At 41.9% G+C, this 19,426-nt stretch overlaps 1 protein-coding gene across 3 annotated transcripts in view; it reads left to right on the top strand.

The window, feature by feature from the left end:
* The window catches only part of camsap2a (calmodulin regulated spectrin-associated protein family, member 2a), a 39,736-nt gene that overhangs the window by 16,716 nt on the left and 3,594 nt on the right, over positions 1 to 19,426 (top strand). Inside the window, exons 4-16 of one of the 3 annotated variants that reach the window (XM_086115182.1) lie at positions 159 to 242; positions 5,876 to 5,908; positions 6,568 to 6,709; positions 7,574 to 7,713; positions 13,242 to 13,338; positions 13,483 to 13,579; positions 13,700 to 13,731; positions 13,909 to 13,978; positions 14,099 to 16,151; positions 16,903 to 17,039; positions 17,431 to 17,654; positions 18,282 to 18,354; positions 18,934 to 18,999. In XM_086115182.1, coding sequence (XP_085971308.1) covers positions 159 to 242; positions 5,876 to 5,908; positions 6,568 to 6,709; positions 7,574 to 7,713; positions 13,242 to 13,338; positions 13,483 to 13,579; positions 13,700 to 13,731; positions 13,909 to 13,978; positions 14,099 to 16,151; positions 16,903 to 17,039; positions 17,431 to 17,654; positions 18,282 to 18,354; positions 18,934 to 18,999 — 3,248 coding nt within the window. The remainder of the gene's footprint in view (positions 1 to 158; positions 243 to 5,875; positions 5,909 to 6,567; positions 6,710 to 7,573; positions 7,714 to 13,241; positions 13,339 to 13,482; positions 13,580 to 13,699; positions 13,732 to 13,908; positions 13,979 to 14,098; positions 16,152 to 16,902; positions 17,040 to 17,430; positions 17,655 to 18,281; positions 18,355 to 18,933; positions 19,000 to 19,426) is intronic. The other 2 variants (XM_086115183.1, XM_086115184.1) reach the window with 2 other exon arrangements.

Below are 19,426 nucleotides of genomic sequence, written 5' to 3'. Positions count from 1 at the left end.
TTATACTTATACCTAAGGTTTGGCCAGTAAGCGTATACACAGACGATCATGGAATTATTCTTTGAGTGGAAACCTCAAAGTATGTATAATTTCACCGAATTATTATGAGTGCTTTTGCTGGCAAAGCAAAAGTTGATCCTGCTTCTGCTCCATTTTAGATTAATGAGTATCTGAAAGACACCCTGGCTCAGGAGAAGAAAAAGAAAGAGGCGCAGATTGCAGAGACTGCAGAAAGTCATCGGGTGAGTTGTTCTCCTTTCTCAGCAGAAACATGCAGATTTTGTTTGACTGACGGCTCGAGACAAGCTAAGCAAATCCACTTTATGAATTTAAGTCCCTGACATCTGTGTCACTTGGCTATCTGGAAGCAGCTTCCTCGACACTTAAGCCATTCAAATCCTGCCTTCATCAAAGGAATCACAAAAAGTTTGGAATTAAATCGTCGCAAGAGTCCCTCGCTAAATCTGTGCCTTAACCAGAACATCTGCACTCGCTTATCTTATTAGGCCAATACTTTCTTTGTTTGAGGCCACTAAATGTCCATCCTGCCGGCCCAATTTGTTACATAATGGTGGTAGTCATTGCAAATGCCATAAGGCAGAATGTTCAATTTGTGCTTGCTTGTGTGCTCATGTCTGTCTGTCTGTCTCTGTGCGTGACTGTTCATGTGCACTCGTTTCTGTGTAACTACCCAATCCTATGGTTAGGTGCGTGCCTCACTACCCAATCCTGTGCCCGCAGATTTCACTGTTGGATGCAGATCTGTCCGGTCAGAATGCAGAGGCAGCACAGCAAGCCCTTACTGACCTCTCACATTATTTCATCATGACTTCTTTCAGACTCCAAAAGCTTCCAATCTAAGTTGAAGTCTAAAATATCAGAACACGCAAAACACACCAGTTAACAAAAGTTGATTCCAAAGGAAAGATAAAAACTCAGTTGGGTTGCATGTCGTAATATCAGCACACAACATGTTGAATTAAATATTGTCGTGCTGCTGTCACACTGTATTTAACCGATGCAGCTATCACTGTTCCACGTACGTCGTCCACAGGGGAAGAGTTTTGCGAATCAAACTGAACCACTTAATGAGTTTTGTGTCCTTGTAATGGCTGTTTTTTCGACTTTTAGTCCACTTCAGTCATTTTAACGTCTTTGTCTTAAACACATTGTGCCCTATGGACACCAATATGTGCAGCCAGAATGCCAACCAAATGAAACTTATTCGAAGGAATGGATGAAACTGAACATTGTTATTCAATGTAATAATAATAATAATATAAAATAATACATTTTATTTATAAGCGCCTTTCAAGACACCCAAGGACACTTTACAATAACAAAAAACACAAAACAATACGGTGTTGTCTGATGTCTGTTCTTGTGTTATTTACATCCTTTTTCAGCTGACTCAGCCCAAGAAATCAATTGAAAACGGATTTATTATAGCCAAGGACAACTGCACCTGTGTTTTGCAAGGAAAAATCTCCAAATTCAACAAAAGGGGCTGGAAAAAAAACACGCAAGACTGTTGTTCTGCTGTAATAGCAACCATTCGACTGTATCTTCTATCCTATTTTTAGTGACACAAGGAGACACATTTGGCCTCCAGGGGCATTCATATTAAGGACATATCATATTTTTAATGTCACCAAATAGGAGAATGTGTGCGCGTGTGTGTTCATGCAGCGTAGGCTGAACCTTACCTCTCCCCTGGGGGTTTTGATTTGGTCGTCTTAGAAGATTTTAGTCACAGTTCGAGCCCATTTAGCCTAAGCCATGGCACATCACTAAAAATAAGTTACAATTATGCCATCTTATTAAAACACCCAGGTCAGACCGTTTCTCCTTCAATGTGTACCTCTACAATGTGTGTATGACTTTTTTTTTTAACAGTATAGTTTCTTGACGGTTTGATTATCTTTTGATTAGTACACTGCACGCAGAATGTGAAGGATTCAGACAAAAAAACAACAACAACAAGAAACTAAACAAATTAGTTTGAATTCTGACAGAAAGCAATTTAATTGAAGTCATTTTAACTTTTTATTTTTTTCTGATCTGCACCAGTTTTTGGTCTCAGAGTATCAGATCCTGGTTACAAAATATTAGGTGATTATATGTTTGGTGGCGGCCCGGAGGGCCAGTAGTTAGCGCGTCGACCTCACAGTGCAGAGGTACCGGGTTCAATTCCAGCTCTGTGTGGAATTTGCATGTTCTCCCCGGACCTGTGTGGGTTTTCTCCGGGTACTCCGGTTTTCTCCCACATTCCAAAAACATGCATGCCAGGCTGATTGAACACTCTAAATTGTCCCTAGGTGTGAGTGTGAGTGTGGACGGCTGTTCGTCTGTGCGATTGGCTGGCAACCGGTTCAGAGTCTCCCCTGCCTACTGCCCGAAGACAGCTGGGATAGGCTCCAGCACCCCCCGCGACCCTTGTGAGGATAAAGCGGATGGGAAAATGGATGGATGGATGAATGTATGTTTGGAGCTTAAACATTATTGATTAACATTTTGTATGTTGATTCGTCAATAAGATACTACAGTGCACCTTAAGATACTTTAGTATGTTCATTTTTGTCTTCAACAAGACGACTATTCAGGGCAGCATGACAAACGTCCATATTCCAAATCCTCCATCTCGTTTCACGCTCCCCTTCTTCCAGAATCTCTACGACCCCCCTCCTGCCACCACATGTCCAATTTGGACTCAACATAGAGCAGTGGATGCAAAGCCCTTCCAGTTTTTAGCTGTTTGTTGTATGGGGAAATAATATTGTCTTCCACTTGGAAATGTTCTTTGTCATTGCACATAATTCAATACTTCATGCAATGAGTGCTCGATAACATTTCTGAAGCCAGTGTTACGAATGAAAGCTAACATAAAATATGTTCTTTTTCCTTGTTGTTTAGATGCTATGTCATGCATTCAGAATGGCAGAGCTAAAAAAAATGTTATTATTCAGGAAACTATATCACCTTTTCACCAAATTTTGCAAGCACTTGTATGTTGCTTACATTTGCAGTTTGATGTTGTTTAAAAAACAATAAATAAATACACACTCGGTATGATGCAATGCTGCAAACTACAAGCGCAGGAATAAAGACCTTGTTCCGTAGTTAAATACATCTGACGGTTTCAATCAAAACTGAGCATTGTTATCTTTGTAAGTGTAACTTTTTTTTTTAAATGAGTGTCAGCCATCAGTACAAGAGAAGTCTCCTACTACTCCCTTGAAGAATGAATACCCCCTCTTTTGGTAGGTCTCACTACATCACGATAGAGTGCTTTACGTTGTGGTCTCTAAAAATATATCGCTCTTCTTAACCCTATCATTTACTTCCCCACTTGCAATAGACTTGTATGATGCGTCATTGAGTTATATTGCGGTACTGTATTTTCACGACCATACTGAGCACCGAACTAAAAGGAATAGTGTCAGTTACTATTTTAGTATTTAGCACATACACAAGAGACATTGTATTATTGGACGCAGGCATGGTAAAAAGTAATGCTCGCTCAAAAAATACGGGAGCATGCATGCATGCTTGCGTATGTTTTTAAAAAGACACTGGGAGCAAAACTGAGTTTGGTTGTACTTGACTGAAGTATTTAACAATGTACTCCAAGTAATTTTTTTGATCAACCCACATCAACAAATCCATCAAAGTCCTCATCATCTCTATCTGAAACGAATAGCTGGACAAATTCTCAATCAAACATGGCAGGTTCCCTCGCGTCATTGTTAGAGTTAGTCTCATTGCCCTGTGATGCCGGCTTTTGCGAAAGTATGCGCAAAAGTGCAAGCAGAAACCATAGCCTGATCCATTCCCAAATTGGGGCGTGACTTGCCCCGGTGCTGCCTCCCCGTCTTAGTTAAGCTGTGTTCACCATCACGCCCACGCCGCTTGCAACTTTACCTTGACGCTGGCTGGAAATGTTTCTTTCTGCTTAAAAAAAACACCATAGGTGGCCGTTTTTGTTCATTACCGTGGCAACCAAACACAATAGTAAAAGCCGACTTCTTGTGCGGGCCGGCAGAGGAGTGGAAGATGGTCAACTCTTCCTTGTCATCCGCCAGATGTTGCTGCGCCACGGTCGTACTTGCCCTGATGGATACATGGAGCCGTTTCATAAAACGAAACCACTGAGCACCATGGATTAGTTGATCTTGAATTCTCTCGCAGCTGCTTGACTCCCATGGTCCTCCACGTAACTGATAGCTTGCAGTTTAAACTGTGCCTCATGATCTTGTTTTGCACAATGCACGTACTTTATACTACATACACCTCCAGGTGGCATGCCTTTAGCATCCTCTTTCATGCCCTCCCTTCCCACTTTAACGTCCACATGCTGTTCTCAGTTATGTCCACCTTTCCTCTCTATAAGCAGCATGTCAGCACAACATCAGTCAGTCAAGTGGACCCTTCATGGAAGTCACACAATAGCGTTCACAGATTTTGGAACTCGGTCCATACACAAGGCAAACCCGCATTATTAGTCGTCATGCTCATTTTGGAGAAAATGTAAGACGTTTAAGTGTGTCGTATTGTCGTGAAAATATGTTATGTTTCCATTGTGAAACATACAGAAAATTGGTCAAAATGTTTAGACTCCTCTCCATATGATTCCCACACACTGTTTTCATAACTCGCGTAGTACAGTAAACCCTCGTTTATCACGGGGGTTAAGTTCCAAAAAGAACCAGTGATAAGTGAAATCCATGAAGTAGTGAACTTTATTTTTTTTTTACAGTTATTATACAATACTTAACCATATACACAATGAAATCAAAGACCAAAACCTGTTTTCAGGCCCAATTACAAAAAAAAAAAAAAACGTTTTCAACAAATAACTATAATAGTTTTTGGAAATACTGTACTGTTGACACGCGGCACCGCCGCCGCGTTCTGATTTAAAGGGTTAAAAGCATTAAAAAACTGAACTTAAAAAAATCAGTGAAACAGCAAAGACGCGGAAAATGAACCGCGTTAGAGCGAGGGATCCCTGTATATATTTGCCTATTTGGTGGAAATTTTCCAACAGTTTTTTCCCCCCTCAGACAAGGTGGAAAACCACATTTGTGCTGCAATGTGAACGCTTTGTGGTCAGCTGCAAACAGATAAACCTGATTAACCATTGTACTTTGGATAATGAGTTTAGCCTTTGATGAGATCAAACCTCAGCCGGTGACTTAAATTACCACTTAGAACGTACAACTTCAATCACATCAGGAGATTCCAATAAAGTAACCATTGATTCTTTCATCCACTCTGCTGCATTTGATATGTAGATGTCCACACAAAAGGGTTGCCCCACCTCCAACTCACAGGCCATTTTTAAAGGTGATCCTTCGACATTTAAATGGCACTTAGATTTGATTCTTTGAAACGCAAATTTGGGACGGAATTCAATGTTTCAATTTGACTGTTTAGATTAGAGTGACATGGTTTTTAGCTGAAAAGGGAGTAGAATGTTTTTTTTGGGCAACAGCATGTTGATAATGCAAATGTGAAAATCCATCCAGTGCAATTGAGCATCGTGCCGAGTGCACTGAAATTCATAACATTTATTTTATTTTGGCTGATTCTCATGTTATTGTGTTTATAAATGTATGTTATTCAATCAGGTCAATGTACATGCCTAAAATGCTAATGAAAGCACCGTCTCATTGAACACTCTGCCATGTCTTTGTTTCAAATGTGCAACATTTAACCTCTTTATATTTGATTGTGTGGACAGGTTGTTAACATTGTTTCATATCTGTGGCCTTGCACCTCCTCTTGTTTGTGCTTGCGTGTGCCAATCATGCTGTTGACTAATCTCACTAACAGGTAATTCTTTGTTGTTGCTGTTTCCCTTTTGCTACTGCAGTCTCCAACCAAGTGGTACATGAAGCTTGTGCCTGTAAGTCAACCCATCAATGCTAATCCCTTCTATCATTGTACAATTCATGACCATCACTACTGCCACCTTGAGCTTTTGTTACTGTTGTTTTACACCGCAGGAAAATAAACCAGGAGCGGGAGCAAGCCCTCTCAGCATACAGTATATTTCACTTTCAGCCTTGAGCCCACAACACCCCAAAACATTTATAGTGGCTTTTTTTTAAGTTTGAAAAATCTGTATGAGAAAGTATTTGAATAATATAATCAATAAAAATGGTTATCATCACCAGTCAAGTATCTCAAACTCACAAAAGAACTAATTTCTCCCAAAATGATTGTATCCGTCTGGCAGAACTGGGCAAGAAATTAATGTCTTTGTAGGCTTTCCTCAGGCTACACTCTTTCCCCAAACACAACTGAGATATTTATATTCCTTTTTTTTTCTTATTGGATACCATTCTCCCCATTGATATGCCCATTCTCTATGATTATTAAAATATAGATTCATAACTCATACTAAAAAAAAAATAATAATAATAATTGGTAAGTGAATGATGCTTCCCTTCAAATTGCTACCTACAATTGCATTTTCCCTGAAGTGAAACATTTGAGCGGATTCTCCAAAAGCAAAAATGAGGGACCTGTGCCTGCATTTTGACGCATGTTGATGCTGTTTAGGCCCGCTACAGGAAGGAGCAGAGCAGCAGCCAGGTGATGCCCTGGATCCCCCCAGTGGACAACCTGCTGAAGGACAGCATAGATGGATCGGCTCTGGGTGCTCTGCTGCACTTCTACTGCCCCGAGCTCCTGCCTCTCGATGGTAAGAGTTGCCCTGTGGCATAATAGACATTCATTCAGGCACAGATAATTCAGGCCAAAATCCCACTCCCAAAAGTTACAAATGTCTTTTGCAAGTGTTTTTTTTTTTTTCGTATTTTCCACACTTGATTTGGCTCACATGATAAATCTAATGAGAGCCAGTTCAGAAGTTGTATTAAAAATATATATTTTTTCCATCATTTGCATTTGGGACAAATCGTTGCTGGCCTGTGAAAAACACATACTGTATGTCCATTTTTGTCTTTTTTTTTCAAATATTTTTACATTCACAGGGTGTCTGTGTTTCAGTCATCCCATTAATGAAAAAAAAAAAGACAAATCACAAAAATGGACATACCTGTTTTTCACAGTACAGTGACAAAGTTGTTTGTTCAGTCTACATAGTGCTTTGTGATTGGGAGTTGATTTAGAATTGGCAGCAATATTAAATTCGACAAAAATGAACGACAATAAACATGTAATGCTTGGCTCAGGATTCAAACAGCTATTTCCCACTGACCTTGTCAAATGAGGCAAACTTTCCTGTTGGACACAACAGAATGTAAAGCTACAAAATCACGTCAGCTCTTAAGCTTGTTTAAGTCTGATTATGTGTGACGATGGCTTCACCATCAGGCACATTTACACAGAAAGACAAAAGATCAATCAGTCTACATTGTTTTCTTTTCTTTCTCCGCCCACTTAATCATTGATCATTCAGTCTTCATTCACCAACACTTAAATAGCCTTCCATTTCCCAAGCCGAGGAAACCAGAACACTCAATTAGTGATTCCATTCAACATTGCATACTCACCGAAGAGAATCTAAGCAAAAGCAGGCTGATGGCTCCCTCTGCGTTCCCAGATGTGTGTCTGAAGCAGAACATGACACTGGCGGATCGTCTCTACAACATGCAGCTCATTCAGAACTTCTGTCGAGACAACCTGGAAGGCTGCTGCCACTTCAGTTTGGAGGATATGCTCTATGCCTCGTCCACCCTCAAGGTACTCCTCAGCAAAAAAGAAACAAAAGCAAAAAAATAAAAATAATACCCCAACCAACACTCATAAGAACTAAATATGTTTTTTTGTTAGTTTTGGGACATCTTCACATATTTTCACTGTTATTGTTGTTGCTGCTGCTGCTGAGGCTGTGGCTGTGCTCTTTGCTAAATACATTTCTTTCCTATTACTGATACAAAGCAGAAGTGTTGCAAACATTCTTTGGAGGGGATTTTGTAGAAAGTAGCAAAACTATGCAAGTCTTACACCACTTTTAGCCATTCGCCAATCATTTATTGTGATAGTAATATTCTATATTAATCTATAATAACAATGGCGCTCTCACTCTCCTCCATCAGGTTTTGTGAAATTTTCTGATTTGAATATGTATTTATTTGCTTTATTGATTTAGCATTTACTGTTTATGTGTCAATCTGACCACTGTGAAAAGGTCAAGCGAATGGTGACCCAAGACTTTTTTTTCAAAGTACTGTACTGTAGCACTTCAAACTAGATCCTGCTCAACAAATCAGTGTCTGTTTTCTGATATGTTAGAGAAAGATTAGAAAAGCAGATGATGTGGTCCTCTCCCAAGACAGGAGAAATGATCGCTTCTGAGTCAGTCCTTGGAAAAAAAACATTTTAATCCAAATTTGTCTTCATCAAGTCTTTCATTCTTTGTCTTTCATTTCCATTTTCATTTTCCTTCTCTTTTGCCTGTGATAATTCTGAGATTGCATTTTTTGCCACAAATAATGCATTCGTTCTTGATCTGAAACTCTGCCTGAAATACAGTACCATGCCATTTTTTAAAAAAAAGTGAAATTCGACTTTGCCATTGTCTGACACAGCAGTTTGTCTCAGCACAAACACAAACTGGTCCACTTTGAAATACACGTTTGAGTGTCTACTTCCAAGCCACTTGATTACCGTTACGTGATTATTAAATGGCAGGAGGAAGAAAAAATCTATGCAAAATAATTGACTGCACTATATTTAGTGTGTAGTGCGTTGAAAGTATTTTTATCCAAGGGCATGCGTGACCGTCACATAGAGAAGCATTCATTTCAAAACGAAATAGCTCAAACATCAATTCATACCCACCCTACCTTAAAACAAATTGAATTATGTTAACGGGAGAATTTCAGCGTTTTGTTGGCACAAATCACACGAGAGAGAAAGAAATCCCAGCAGGGCATGGCCAAACTGCATAGAAGCCCATTAAATTCGGCAACCTTGACCCAGTTTTCCCTGCAGTCACACCCGCAGTAGCAGTGCGTCACGGACTTTATTGGAGAGATAGAGTCGAGACATGTTGATATGGAGGAGAAGATTTACAGGAGTGATATTATCCAAATCTGCACTTTATCATGAAAGTGGTGGACTTGTGTTAGTAAAGGTCCAGGACTGCTGTCGTGAAAGATACAATAGAATGTATATAAAATCCAAACTATCCTCTGCAGTTCTGTAGCCATCTTGTTGTTGTCCACGTCTTCAAAACGGGTCCTCTTGATGACCTTCGTTGTGCTTGGGAGAGAGGGAAAAAGAAAAAAATCACACAGAGGCCAATCGGGTTAAGTAGGGCGGTTGCTCCAGCATCTTAATGTTCTCCTCTACCAGAAACTGTCTGATTCTTTACACATTCTGAGCAGGTGTGTTTTCACTTTTCAGAACTGATTGTCCGGGTTTGAAATACTATACTTTTGTGACAGCAGTCTTGGAAATTTTCTGACACACATTTATCATGCTGCAAATACTAAATGAAGAACATTTCCTGTTTTCTAAGTGCATTTTGCCTCGGATGTTAAACACTAAACCAGACATTACCAAGTCAGTTGAAAGGTAAAATGCTATTTGCACACATAATTATTAATTTCTCATGTACATCAGGCTACGCCGCTCATGTACCTTCTGGAAAAAGAGAAATTGTAGTCGTAACCGCTGGGCCTTGCTCAGTTTGTTCTCACTTCAAATGAGTAGGATTTGTCTTAGAAAGGAAATTACCACACTACTCCTACGGGAGGGGCCAGCAGGAGCTCAGTCTGTAGTTTATTGATTTGGAAGGTTTGAATTCTGATCGTGATAACAGACACTTTTCTTATTCATGCTTGCTACCTTTTCCTAAATTAAATTAACTGGTGAGATCATTCCTTCGACATTCTTGTGGCTTTTAGAAATATTAATCATCAAGTAATTTTTGGCATGAAATCACAAGGTGAGCAGGCAGATTAGAGTGACTGCCTACTCCGTGGCTGCAAGACCTTGATCCTTTCATCAACCATTCAGCCCAATGATTGTTGACAGTAATTCCCCGTGAATGCTCAGTGTGTGTTTTCCTGTGAGCGACACCTCCTCTGTGCATTTTTTTTTTAGCATAAAGCATGCATGCCACCTCATCGTGACAGCCCAAGTGTGATAGTATAACCCCGAACAAATCCACTCATCCTTATACAATCCCAGCAACAGCACACTCGAGCAAAATTGTCCACCCAACTAGATCTGGCAACAAGGCAAACCTGGTAGCACACAAAGCTGCCATGACAGTCAATGGGGAGATTTGTGCGTGAGTCGCTCCCGTGTATCTGTGTTTGTGTCTGTGAGTGCTGACCGATGGAATTACACGATAGCACTCACACCTGGTTTTTTTTTTGGTAGTCGCTAGACAGACAGATGGGACGAGAAGAGTCACCGTTGGGTTATTGCCACCAACATGAACCAGGCAGCTTGCATGAGATGTTTCTTGATTTTATTTATTGATTTATTTTTGTTTCCTGGTCACTGTAAAACAAGAGGAATACTGAGTACCACCAAAGGTACAGTGCACTTGATTGTCTGCCTGATCTTTCTTTGTAATTTTATGCATGGGTATAGGTAGCTGTATGTCCTCCCAAATAGTAATGGAAGGCAAGTTGAAAGCAAGTGTGTCAAAGTTTGGCAGCAAACTGGTCTGCTTCTTTTTTGTCTGATTCCTCACCTAATTGTGGTTAAATATTCATAAGTTCACCGACTGGAGTTATTGTGGCTCCAATCCTGCACTATCTGGGGAAAAAGTCATTTGCTCTTTCTGTAATGCCCTAAAATGCCACAAGGTGGTACCAAATTAAAAAATAAATAGAAAGTAGTAATCAGTGTCCCAGAAGTATGTTGATGTGATAAATCTCAAATGAGATCTTTGTGTGTCGGGAATGGGTTAAATTTAGCCTGATTTATCCTTAGTTGTTAAAGTCACCAAGGCTCTTTTTTATCCTTAGTTGTTAAAGTTACCGAGGCTCTTTGCCGCATTTGTATGTTTTTGTTAGCTGGGCAGCGATTCTTAAGTCGTATCATTTTAAATCAAATTAAATGGAATTATTTTAAGTGTAATGTAAAATGAGTTTCAAATGATACTTGTTTTTTGGACAGCCCGGTGGTCGACTGGTTAGTGCGTCTGCCTCACAGTGCAGAGGTGCAGGGTTCGATTGCGACTCCGGCCTCTCTGTCTGGAGTTTGCATGTTCTCACCGTGCCTGTGTGGGTTTTCTCCGGGTACTCCGGTTTCCTGCCACATCCCAAAAATATGCATGGCAAGTTAAAGGAACATTTTAAATTGTCCCTAGGTGTGAGTTTGAGCGCAGATGGTTGTTTGTCTCTGTGTGCCCTGCATTTGGCTGGCAACCAGTTCAGGATGTCCCCCGCCTACTGCCCGAAGACAGCTGGGATCGGCTCCAGCACCCCCTGCTACCCTTGTGAGGATAAGCGGATCAGAAAATGGATGGAAGAACTTGTTTTTGGATCACATTTTGTGGTATATTTGCAGTTGAAACTGTTTTTAAGATGTTTTAAAGATTTTGGGGATGGTTATTTATTCTTGATGTTTTCCTATTGGTGGAAGGGCTTGGTAACCTTTGCATTATAATGTGAAGTTACTCTTGAGGGGGGTGTCCTATACCTGATGTTAATTGCCTCTGCTTCACTCGTGTGCTTCTCGTACTGTGCTTCGGGCTGTGTGCGCGATAATGCACTTGGCAATGCGTGGTTGAGAGAAATGTTGCTGATGAGGTGAATCAGGTGTCTCGAGAGCTGAGCTGTGCAGCATTGTCTTTGTCTGCAGACCACTGAGGGCACAAGGTGGGGAGGGGGAAAGCATGCTTCCTCAAGGTCGTTCTCGTCACACCGTTCTGGTTTTGCGCATGGGAGTCACAACGTGTTCACTTGCCCACCAGACTGATGATCGAGGCTTAATCTCAGGGAGTGCTGATCAAATAGATGGCTGTGATCAACTCACATGTTTAGTGCTTATTTTACTGTATTTATTCAGTTTCTTGAACCTGCTTCCGTTTTGACAGTGATATACAGTAATACATTACATGTGACCAGCTGCCTAGATTTAATATGGACTAAATGAATGGAAATATTAGTTTGAAAAAATGCAGACTGAACTACCTTTACTGATTTGATTATTACAATAGATTTTTTTCCTCTTCTTTCTTTTCTTTATCTGTTCTTCCTTTTGTTATTTATTTATTTTACAAAATTTACAAAGTTACAATTTGGTGGACCATTGTCCCGAGATCTAAATTTTTGTTCTCGACCTAGCCACCACAATGCTAGTGATTGAAAGTGGGAATAAAAAGCTGACCTCTTTTTTATAAATTAGGTTAATGCCATAACCTCTACTCTCAGCTGCCACTGGTACTGTTGACATAATTATGTGTAAGTGTAAATTGATTTTTTCCAGCATAACACACACACTATTATGTTTGTGGCTCTTACTAACAGGGACTACATGTCCAACGATGAATCGACAAAATTGATTTTCAAATGAATCACTAATTATTTTTGATAATCGACTAATCGTTCAGAGACCTTTAATAACATTTCAAATGTTCAAATCCTGTGTGTGTGTGTGTGGTGTGTTCACCAATCAACAGATAGCAAAAAGACTCCCAAGAGGAAGTTGGAAGCTAGAGTAAAGTTGAATGAGCTTTACTGTTGTCCTTTTTCTTTGTTTCTTTTTCATGACAAGAGTATTTTGTTAAAAACAACAACAAGAAGCTATGCTTTTCCAAGGCACAAACAGCGAGAGACAATGGGGAGAAACTTGCCACAATCACTGGGAGTGTATTACCAGAGGTGTCACGTGATTCAATCAAACTATCAAAACAGGGGCTGCAACAGTGATTATGCAACACCGCCAGTATAGGGAGACAAAGCAACACAAATGCAAGCCAGCTCATTTTAAGGAGTAGAATTGTGTCTCACCCTCTGAGGCCCAGTCGGGCCGGCATCTAACGATATGTAGTGGCCCAACACAGTGGCGCAGTGACGCTGGGCCTGCAGGCCACCGTGAATGTTGAATGCCGTATGTTAGAAATTGAGCAGAATACTGTAAATACTGAACATAGTCTTTCACCGAAACGTTGTGTTATGGCCAGACAATGGAAGAGCCTGTTGAATTTGGTGCAAATGTAAATTGCAAACTAGGGGATTACAGTATTCGACATGAATGGGTGGGTGCGGTGATTTAATGTTGATCTTTGAATTCCCCCTCAGAATAACTACTTGGCATTCATGGCAGAGCTCTTTTGGTGGTTTGAAGAGGTCAAGCCTTCTTTTGTGAAGCCAAACGTTTTGGACAATGAAGCCCCGGGTAAGTCTTTGATGCTCCTGCATCACTGGTACGAAGGTAAAAGCTGAATTTGTATCTGAAATACAAACAATTAAAAGGTAAGCGTGGTAGCTAGTGTAGGAGACACTACACACGAGTCAACAACTTTGTTTTTCTCCCCCCCAGAATTCTCATCCTCGTTGAAGAATATCCCAGCCATTCCAATCTCTAAAGCAACTAAGAGGAGTTTCATGGAAAGATCCCCAAGTCCTGAAAGACCAAGGTGCGGTATTATCTTAAGTCGAATTGGAAAAGTTCATGTTTGGTGAGATAGAATACATGGGTCACCTATATTAATTGCTAATGATGATACAACTTTAATGTGAAATTCCTCTCTTTCTAGTTTGCCCCTGCGACCCCAGCCTAGAAATTTAGGTAACTATTTTTTCTTCCCCATGTCTACGTTATGTGAAGTCCAGTATGACTATCATCTATGAATCTGTCTGAAAAGCCATTGATTCCAGATACAGTATTCTGCGCACACAAGATACTGGGTGTAAATAACAAAATGAAAGTAGTATTTTGTCCATATGTGTTACTTGCATCAACCAGGTGAGATCAAGAAATCGACCTCAATGTCCTTTGTTGAAAGCAACCTTGGTACCTGGCCGAAAGAGAAAAGGTCAGTATTGCATATCTCAGTGGTCCTTATCTTGGAAAAAAATGTTTTTCAAAGTTAAGCATAATGTTGTATCATGATTTCTCAATATGTTTCCTAAATCAAGTCTTTCTGTTTTCTTAGGCCTGGGCCGTATGGAGTGTCTTTTGACATTCCCTTGGACAAAGAGGAAGCTACTTCTTCACCTCATTCTGCCACACGTGGTATGGTCAGGTCTGTCAGCACTGATGACGGTTCTGGTTTTAAGGTCCACCGCCTTCCTCCTGGGATGAAGCGCAACCTTTCCTTCCAACCAGTCAATGGCACGAGATTTGGCATCGAGGAGGAGGGTTGCCCAGACAGTCTAGCTGGTCGGGACCCTGAAAGGCCAACCTACCCTAGCGGATCCACCATGACAACTCCCTCCATAGAAGAGGCCCTCCAGCTTATTCACAGCCCAAGTCGGCCCCCTGTGGAAGGTATCAACAATGGCTTCTTCCTGCACGGTCCGGAACTTGGACCCGGCCGTGGTAATTTGGCACCGTTGTCCGAGTTGGACTCTCAAGGACATTTGAGCCAGACAGACACAACAGAGGTTGACACTGGCATCCACATCCACACAGAGGATATGCTGGATGAGGATTCATCACTGAAAGACTGCTCCGTGAACATGGACTTTGATATGGATACACCCAGCCCTTGCCCAAGTAATCAGAGCAAATCCCCCTCAGCGCTGAGGATGACCAACTTTGCTGAGCAAAAGATGAAGAAGATCACCCCATCAGCACCAGACTCAGGGCGCGAGAGCAGCAACTCCCTGAAAACCACTCCAGAAGGTTCCGATTTTGGTTTACCATTATCCGTTTCATGGGCCCCAACTCCAGAACACAGTCCCATTCGTCAACAAATGCCACCGCCCTCTGCAAAAGCGCCAGCTGTCCAGCTTCCACACGGTGACCCTGCTCAGGTCATGGCGACCGAAATGGTTGAGCTGAGAATGCGCTTGGAGGAGAAAAGGAAAGCCATCGAAGCGCAGAAAAAAAAAGTGGAGGCAGCTTTCACCAGGCACCGTCAAAAGGTGGGTCACTCTGCCTTTCTTAATGTGGTGAAGCGTAAAGGTGACGGAGCTGCGAGTGGAGCCGAGGAAGGAGGGAAGGTGAAAGGCGAAATCCAGTCATTGAGTCCCATATTGAGGTGTGGTCGAAGCAGTGCAGACACACCTGATGGGGCGGAGCAAAGCAGCACAAGCTGCTGTTGGCAAAAGTCTCCGAGCGGAGCTGAGGACGGTGGTCAAGGGCACACCCAGCTCACTGAAGCGGATCTTGCCGAGTACACACGATCCATCGAGAAGCTCAATCATTCTTTAGCCTTCCTCCAGACCGAGATGCAGAGGCTCGCGCAGCAGCAGGAAGTCATCATGGCCATGAGGGAGCAGAAACATCAGCGGGCATGGGTCATCCCTCCTTCTCAAGCGAACCCCCCGCAGCCAAAATATGGAAGAGGCGGCAATGTCACTCGATCTTCAGGACCCTCTTCCCCGGCGGACTCCCCTCGCTCAGCCCACCGCTCTCCGACCAGCATCAAGCGCAAATCCGCCTCCTTCCACTCACGTAACCCTCGCACCGCTCGCCCTAATGAGCTCAAGTTGGCCCCTTACAACCGCGTCCTCAGCGCGCCGCAGTCTGTGGATAGCATCCCCAGGCTGCGACGCTTTTCTCCCCGTCTGCCCACAGACAGCTCCTTTGTTTACATGGGTGCGACACCTGCAGCCGCCAGTACTGAACCTGTCAACAAGCAGACAGACACACCCGTCTCCCCAGACAAAGAGCTGCGTGATATTTGTACATCTTCTCCCAGCACGCCCAACGAAGGGCAAACACAAGAAGACTCAAAGGCTAAAATCCAAGAGAATGCTCCCACCCAACCGAACACCAACGAGATGGAAAAAGTAGTAGATCTAAAACCTGCAAAGTCGACATTCGCTGAGGTTCTGGCCCACCCGGTGGTTGAGATGTTCACGATAACCCCCACAGAGATCCCCACAGTGCCGGAAGTCAAGAGCAACCAGATTGAGGTTCCCCTATCAGTTGCTAAGCCGCTGAATGATTTGACGCTTGATGACGGCTCTGAGACGGAGCTCGGAGGTGCGGAAGGCCAGGGGGACGATCAGAGGATGCGTTGCAGCTTCTTCTTCAAGGTCAGGTCTTGTTTCAAAGGGTGTTTGTCACAGTTTGCCCCCCCCCCCCCCCCCATATAACCCAACTGATTTGAAATCTTGAACTGTAATTGTACACTAGTTTGTGTTTCATTTTTACATGATGGTCTAAATGATTCAGGGAAGACGAGGGCGACATCATCTTGCCATTTATAGCTTACCAGCTGCAGTGTGAGCTGCGATGTGGGTCACAGAAGTGGGTCTGATGTGCATAATTCAGATCTCACTGTGAAGATGTGCACTCATAGAGAAGCTACATAGATCATGAGAGGTAGTTATAAGTGATGCTCACACGAAATAAGGGATCAAAATGATAATAATTGCAGTGGGTGATTGTGGGTATCCGCTGATGTATGGCAACAATTGAAATCCCAACATTACAAGTTCCTCTTTCATTTCGCAAGAGTAATACCAAGCCTGCCAACCTTTTGATGGGGCAATCTAAAAATTGCATCATGAAAGGTGCATGAAAATGTTACATTTTAGAGTTTGAAAATCAGTTTCATTGTTATTCTTATAGTGCTTGGAATTGTAACAGCAGGATTTTTTTTTCATATAAAGTTGGGTTGACAAATGAAGAGGTGACTTGGTGGAATTCACCCCAACTGCCGGAACCCTGTCATTTGTGTGACAAAATATGTAACTATCTAATGTCTGGTGAAGAAATCTTTATTCTGGTCATACTTTATCAACCGGCGTGAGGAGACCTGACCGTGTCTCCAAAATTTCTCAGGAGGATGGAAAGGCAGAGGAGAACATGGCTCAGAGGAGAGCGGCGCTGCTGGAGAAGAGGATGAGGAGGGAGAAGGAAAGCCAGCAGAAGAGGATGCAGCAGGAGGCGGAGCTAGAGCAAAAGAAAGAGGAGGCTCGGTATACACTTTTTCGTTCTTTAAATCCTTGTTGCAATTTATTCGATAAGTCACTTTCTGAATAATGTTGACTCTTTTCTGGACACTTCCGATGCGTATGCCTACCCCTTTTTCTGTAAATAAAAATGAATGTTTTGAAAGGAAGTTTACTTGTTAACTGTAATGTGTACTCTGTGACACTTTGTTTCAAAAGGTGTTGCATAACCAACATTATAACATTGCTGTTATAATGTTCGTATAAATAAACAGATTTATAACAGGGCCCCGGCCGAGTTTAGTGTATTCCAACTAACACATTTTGTAACGCATTAAAGTCAAATTTATTGTCAGATCAGGCCACTGTATACCATGTTGAATCGTTTTCTTGCCTTGTCCTTGCATTGTTTCACCAGGTTAAAAGCGGAGGAGGAGCGTATCCGAAAGGAAGAAGACAAGGCCAGGAAGGAATTCATCAAGCAGGAGTATCTTAGGAGGAAGCAGCTGAAACTGATGGAGGACATGGACACGGTCATCAAATCCCGACCAGCTGCTGGCACAAAACAACGACGAGGTCGCCCCAAGTCGATCCGTCGTGACAGCATCGACTCCCCAAAAACTCCTGTCAGAGCTGCTACAGGTAGCCACAGAGCCATGCCCTATGTCCCATGTGCCAATTCGGTCTTTATATCTTTCTCTATGTATGCCACCCAAAAGTGTTTTCACGTCTGGGAACATTGTGAAAAATATACCCTGACAGGACATGTAATTATTGACACAGAATTCCACATTCAATCCAATGGGGGGGGGGTCTGTTTTTGTAGAATTATGATCAATTTGAGAGCTCTTCATTTGATGTTTTTAGAATCGTTGCCTTTACCTGTGTAGCAACATATTGACAGTTATATCTAACCAAACTGGATCACAAATGGAAAGGCAGATTTCCTTTTGTGACTGCTTTTGTATCAAATGCTATTGTGCAATTGTATTTCAGTGTAGCCAATCAGCGTCTACTTAACATACTAATTGAGCAATGCAGCACGAGTCTATTAATCTACTAATGCATTATATTACAGACGATATATGAATTACTATTCACGCGTGGTGTTATTACATGTGATGTGTGAGTTTGTTTCAATCTCAGCTCTGCCTGCATCGCTGTGGTGAGGCCGCCAGCGTCGTCATGCATGGTTGTCACTGTGACTGTGTCATTCTATGTCACATCTCATTGTCTCGAATTCAGGTCCACGCCAATTTCTCTTTTCAGTCTCCAGCTTGTCCCTGGCATCCCTCAATTTGGGAGACGGCGACAGTGTGGACTCGGAGAAGAGAGCGCAAAGGTGAGATTGTAAATACTGATGTGACCTTGCACATGTGAGTCTATTTCTCTTCGATTAAATAAAAATATTGGCACTCGATATTATGTACATCCTACTTAAGACAATGGAAAATGTCCAAATCAAGAGTTGAAGCAAGATTTCTACCTACACATAGATAATAATGTTCTTTTCTTTTTTTTTTTGGTGTGTATAAAAATAAATAAGGAAATAAATAAACTGCATATGATGGCTATTAAACATTAGATGCAGCAGTTCTTTGCGGAATGGCACATGTTAATATATACAGTATATGTATTTTTTATTGCTTTGCTGTTTTTACCGTTTTAATGATGTGTTGACACATCTGACAGTTCTGTCATGCTTTTTCTTTTTCTTTTTTTTTTCCTCATTTGGTTCGGTGTAAACAAACCGAATCGGCGGCTCTTAAACTGCAGACGGGGTGGGCCCTTATGACTTATTATGTCACGTGTGCTGCCATGTTTGAGTAGACAAAATAACGCACTGCATTTTTGCAATTTTAACGTATTCTTGCCACTGTTCCTCCTTTTACTTCTGTCCTGTTTTAATCACAAATGCCAGAAGTGCTAGTTTAGCCTCTGGCGGTCTCCTCTGCTATCTGGGCTCTCCTAAACTGAGAAGGAGAAGGTTAGTTGCTGCTTGGTCCTCAGATCACGGTGCTTCATGTTGTTCCAGCGCCAGTCCTGCACTGTACCTCGCCCTCACACTGGCTTTGACTTGACTAGGCAGAGCACTTTCTTTTTGTTTGTTTGTTTTTTATTCTCATGGTCATCACTTAAAGCTTGTCTGTCTGATGGAATGCATAGCGGGACTGCTGTATTTGTTCACAACCCGCCCTCAACTTGCATTCCTGATCATTTATAGAACAAACGTAATGAATGTTAAAATGATCTGACATGCATAAAACAAAAATTTTAATAAGATAAGATTCAGTTAGCGCTGTCCCAAGTGATTGACCTTAAACACTGCTACCAGACTGCTTCACATGACGGCTCCTTGTGCTTTGCAAGCTTTGCTGCTCGACTTCTGATGAACCCTTTCATGCACCAATAAC

The sequence above is a fragment of the Hippocampus guttulatus genome, chromosome 7 (genome assembly GCF_054856545.1).
Source record: "Hippocampus guttulatus isolate MCC_2025c chromosome 7, RoL_Hgut_1.0, whole genome shotgun sequence".
Classification (NCBI taxonomy): domain Eukaryota; kingdom Metazoa; phylum Chordata; class Actinopteri; order Syngnathiformes; family Syngnathidae; genus Hippocampus; species Hippocampus guttulatus.
This window is presented reverse-complemented; position numbering and strand designations above follow the sequence as displayed.